The sequence below is a fragment of the Babylonia areolata genome, chromosome 3 (assembly GCF_041734735.1).
Source record: "Babylonia areolata isolate BAREFJ2019XMU chromosome 3, ASM4173473v1, whole genome shotgun sequence".
Lineage (NCBI taxonomy): Eukaryota > Metazoa > Mollusca > Gastropoda > Neogastropoda > Buccinidae > Babylonia > Babylonia areolata.
In genome coordinates, this window is record NC_134878.1 from 13,675,640 (window position 1) to 13,680,639 (window position 5,000).

The 5,000-nt window shown below is 47.7% G+C and overlaps 1 protein-coding gene across 2 annotated transcripts in view; it reads right to left on the bottom strand.

Annotated features, from left to right (window-relative positions):
* The window catches only part of LOC143280460 (uncharacterized), a 14,561-nt gene that overhangs the window by 3,002 nt on the left and 6,559 nt on the right, over positions 1-5,000 (bottom strand). For both annotated transcript variants that reach the window (XM_076585112.1, XM_076585113.1), the window contains 2 exons: positions 4,783-4,906; positions 1,438-1,693 (listed from right to left, as the gene is read on the bottom strand). In XM_076585112.1, coding sequence (XP_076441227.1) covers positions 1,438-1,693; positions 4,783-4,799 — 273 coding nt within the window. In that variant the 5' untranslated portion in view covers positions 4,800-4,906. The remainder of the gene's footprint in view (positions 1-1,437; positions 1,694-4,782; positions 4,907-5,000) is intronic.

The following is a 5,000-nucleotide window of genomic DNA, read 5'->3' on the forward strand; positions in this document are numbered from 1 at the left end:
ATTGATAATCACTGCTTCTGTTGTATCCAGTTCGGCACTTATGTTTTCATGTTTATATTAATTCTGGCTTATATATACTATTTTCTTACTTGCTAGAAAATAGATGTTGTTTTGTTCGAACCTCTTCATATGAGGCTTTGGCCTTAATGAACGAATTCCAATTCCGATTCCAATTGTGGTCTCTCTGTGTGAACAGATTGTGAATAAAACACTTTAACGGGTTTTTTTTTCAGCAAACCTGAGTAGCCAGACTGATTGCTGGCTGACCTACGAGTCGACTGGGTCATTCATTGACCGACGGACTCATCGACTGATTGGTTGAAGAATTAACACATTATGCACACCCTAATCAAACGTTTCTTCTTTTTTTTTGCACGCACATCGCGTATACCTCATACTCTCTCTAAACACACACACACACACACACACACACACACACACACACACACACACACACACAACCACCACCACCACCACCACCACCACCACACACACACATACATACATACATACACTATCTCTCTCTCTCTCACACACACACACACACACACACACACACACACACACATACATACATACACTATCACACACACACACACACACACACACACACACACACACACACACACACACACATACACACACACACAATCACACACACACACACACACACCACCACCACCACCACCACCACCCAACCACCACCACCCCGCAAAACACAAACACCTCCCACCCATCCACTACACACACACACACACACACACACACACACACACACACACACACATACACGCACACACACACACCACCACCACCACCACCGCCACCACCACTCCACACTCCCCACACCCTCACACAAAACACACACACACACACACACACACACACACACACACATACACACACACACATACACTCACACACACACCACCACCACCACCACCACCACTCCACACTCCCCACACCCTCACACAAAACACACACACACACACACACACACACACACACACACACACACACCACACACACACACACACACACACACACACAGAGAACTCCCACCCACACACACCACCACCAGCACTACCGCCATCACACACACACACACACACACACACACACCACCCCAACCCAAACACACCACCACCAGCACTACCGCCATCACACACACACACACACACACACACACACACACACACACACACACACACCACCCCAACCCAAACACACCACCACCAGCACTACCGCCATCACACACACACACACACACACACACACACACACACACACACACACACACACACACACACACACACACACACACACACACACACACCTACCACCACCATACCACACACACACACACACACACACACACACACACACACACACACACACACACACACACACACACCCCAACGGCCACACCTCTCTCACCTCGCAGAACTTGTGTGTGGGCACCAGGTGGGTGTTGACGCGGACGTCCCGCGTCATGCCCTGCACGAAGTAGCGGATGAACTCGGGGAAGGTGACGTCGTGGCCACAGTCCAGGGAGCGGTGTGTGTTGGAGGCTCCTGACCCCACCTGGGCCCTGACCTGCCCCACCAGGCCCCTCCCCAGCACGCGCCAAAAGTGCAGGTTGGGCGACCACAGCTTGTCCACATAGGCTGAGAGGATGCGTGAGTAGGGCTCCCTGCATGATGAAGGAGGAACGGTGGGGAGGATTGGTGTGGACAGATTCCTTCCTTCGCCGAGTGGTTAAAGCGTTGGACTTTCATTCTCAGGGTCCCGGGTTCGAATCTCGTTAACGGCGCCTGGTGGGTAAAGAGTGGACATTTTTTCCGATCTCCCAGGTCAACATATGTGCAGACCTGCTTAGTGCCTGAACCCCTTTCGTGTGTATACGTAAGCAGAAGATAAAATACGCACGTTAAAGATCCTGTAATCCATGTCAGCTGTCGGTGGGTTACGGAGACAAGAACATACCTAGCATGCACACCCCCGAAAACGGAGTATGGCTGCCTACATGGCGGAGTAAAAACGGCCATACACATAAAACCCCATTCGTGTACATATGAGTGAACTTGGGAGTTGCAACTCACGAACGAAGAAGAAACAGCTCCTTCATTCTTTACGTACTATAACTTTTTTTTTCATTCATTTATTTATTTGTTTATTTTATTTCTTCTTTTTTCTTTTCCCCCCCTTTTTTTCAAGGCCTGACTAAGCGCGTTGGATTACGCTGCTGGTCAGGCATCTGCTTAACAGATGTGGTGTAGCGTATATGGATTTGTCCGAACGCAGTGACGCCTCCTTGAGTTACTGATACTGATACTGATACTCATTCGGATGAGACGATGAACCGAGGCCCCGAGTGCAGCATGCATTTAGCGGCACGTAAAAGAACCCACGGCAAGAAAAGGGTTGTCCCAGGTAAAAAAAAAAAATCTGTAGAAAAATCCACTTCAATAGGAAAACAAATAAAATTGCAGGCAGAAAAAATACAAAAAAAAGGTGGTGCTGTCAGTGTAGCGACGCACTCTCCCAGGGGAGAGCAGCCTGAATTTCACACAGAGAAATCTGTTGTGACAGAAAGAGTAATGCAATACAATACAATACAATACAATACAATAACGTCCCCTAAAGGTAACAAGATCCCATAACCTTTTCACGGCCATCTAATCATGGCAGTGACTTGGTTTGTTTTGTTTTAGACACGATCTTTTAATCTCAAAAGCAAGTAAAGGCATTGCCAAAACATACAGCAGCAACAAGCTGAAGCTTATGGTGTGCTCGGAAAACTGCACATGCAAACAGTGAACACATTGCACAGCGACAGTGTTACACACAACATCAAATATGCAGTGACTTTCTACCTACTGTCTCGTGACTCGGCACTGATTGAAAGGCAGGGCCCACTGTTCTAAATACAGGCGGATAGCGCATGCCTTCTTTGTGTGTGCCTCCACAGCAAGTTTGTGCTATGTGTCTCACTGCAATCTTTTTCCTGTAATAACTTTGGTAAATCAATCAATGAAGACACAACTTTTGGCATGTCGTGGGGACAACCACAACACGATTTCATCGAAGATACACGGTTACAGCTCAGAAACCCGGGCGGGGCGACTATCCCCATCCCGGCGGGTCCCCAGGTGGCGGATAGGGGAACGGCCCCCAGATATGAGGGTTATCTGCGATTTAAGTCAGGCTTGCCTGGTCGAATAAGCAGTCCCGGACCAAATGGCGATGTTCCAACCAGGACGGGGCGGGGTAACAGGTGGTACTGTTACACCATATGAAATTCCCCATGTGTCATATGACGGACTCATCATGCGAGTAAGAGGCGCATAAAAACCTCTAGCCACGGGGAAGGAAAACCTCGGAGAAACAAACCAGGGTAGGGGATGCTCTTAAGACTTGGTCGGCAAGTCGCCTACGAGAGGGAAACTCGGACAAGAAAACCAGTGCCGAAGACGGATGTACTGGGTCCCTGGCGCGTAACGGCGGTACAACGCATCTACATCATGGATGGAAAATCTCATATCTTTTCGAGATGGTGCTCTACCAGTGGAGTCCCGCCGGGCTAGTAGAGTGCCGGGCCCTGTGATCCCAGCGGCCCGGAAGCTCTACGAGGACTGAAGGACCTGCGGCGTCCTGCCGCCTTCGTCGAGGAGACGGGGGAATCCATCTGATAAATGACGAACGAGACAACAACAGCTCAGAAACTACCACTAGTTAGCAGACGACTTCTATACATAAATACTTCAACAAAATGTCTACAATCACCTATATGTGTGACGGAACATTAAACAAAATTCCCCCTCCTCCTCAAAAAAGAATGAATCCACGAAGAGTACTAACTACCATCCACCAAAAGTCAAGTATTGGTCAGGTGAGTGGTATGGTGTGTGGGAGCGGGAGTGTGGGTGGACGTTTTGTTCGATTTCATTTTTAGAGTAGTTGGGGGTGGTTGTGTGTTTTTTTGTGTGTGTTAGCGTCTGTAGTGATGATGTCTTCGACGGTTTACGTATCGGGGGTGGTGGTTGTCATGAATAGAGGCAACAGCAGTCCTCGTTGTCGTTGTGCTAATAGGCGCATTGTATTGTATTGTGTATTGTGGTGTGTGTGTGTGTGTAGTGTGTATTATGTTGTGTTGTATGTGTTGTGTTATTTTGTGTTGTGTTGTGTGTATTATGTTGTGTTGTATGGATTGTGTGTGTTGTGTTGTGTTGTGTTGTGTTGTGTTGTGTTGTGTTGTATAACTTTCTTTGTCATTTCATATTGCTTTATCTGAATTTCAGTTTGCTCTCTTCAAGGGGAGCGTGTCGCCGCAGTAAAGCGCCACCGTATGGTTTTTTGTTCGTTTGTTGTTGTTTTGTTGTTGGTTTTTTCCTGTCTGCAAGCGTATTTGTTTCACTAAGTTTTGTTTCTTTCTTTCTTTGGGGTTTTTTTCACATACGTTTGCCAGGAAAACCCCGTTGTTGTCGTGGGTTCTTCTACGTGCGCTACGTGCAGGCTGCACACAGAACCTCGGTATACCGAGATCAGGATAGGAATCCGAGGGACTAGCACAAGACCGTCACTCAGCGTTGAGTATAATGGGGATTTGGGGTGTTGGGGACGTCATAATGATTATAACCTTTGCTGTTGTGCAGTTGTTAGATAACAAAATCGTGCCCCCACCCCCACCCCCACCCCCACACCCTCCCATCCCTCCTCCGCCCCTCCCAAGGCGCACACGCGTTCCACTGATGACACCCTTTTTTTTTTTACTGAACTGACCTGGTGAAAAAGAACATGATTGCTTTGTCATAATCATCCACAGGTCGGACGAAGAACCGGTCGATCCATAAGACTCTGCTCTTCTTGTTGGCCTCTGCGAATATCTTCTTCAGAAATGTTGTTCCTGTAAATAAATAGCAAACGAATGAATGATAATAGATAATAATACTAGTGATACTACCACTACTTCTACGACCTCTCTCTCTCTCTCTCTCTCT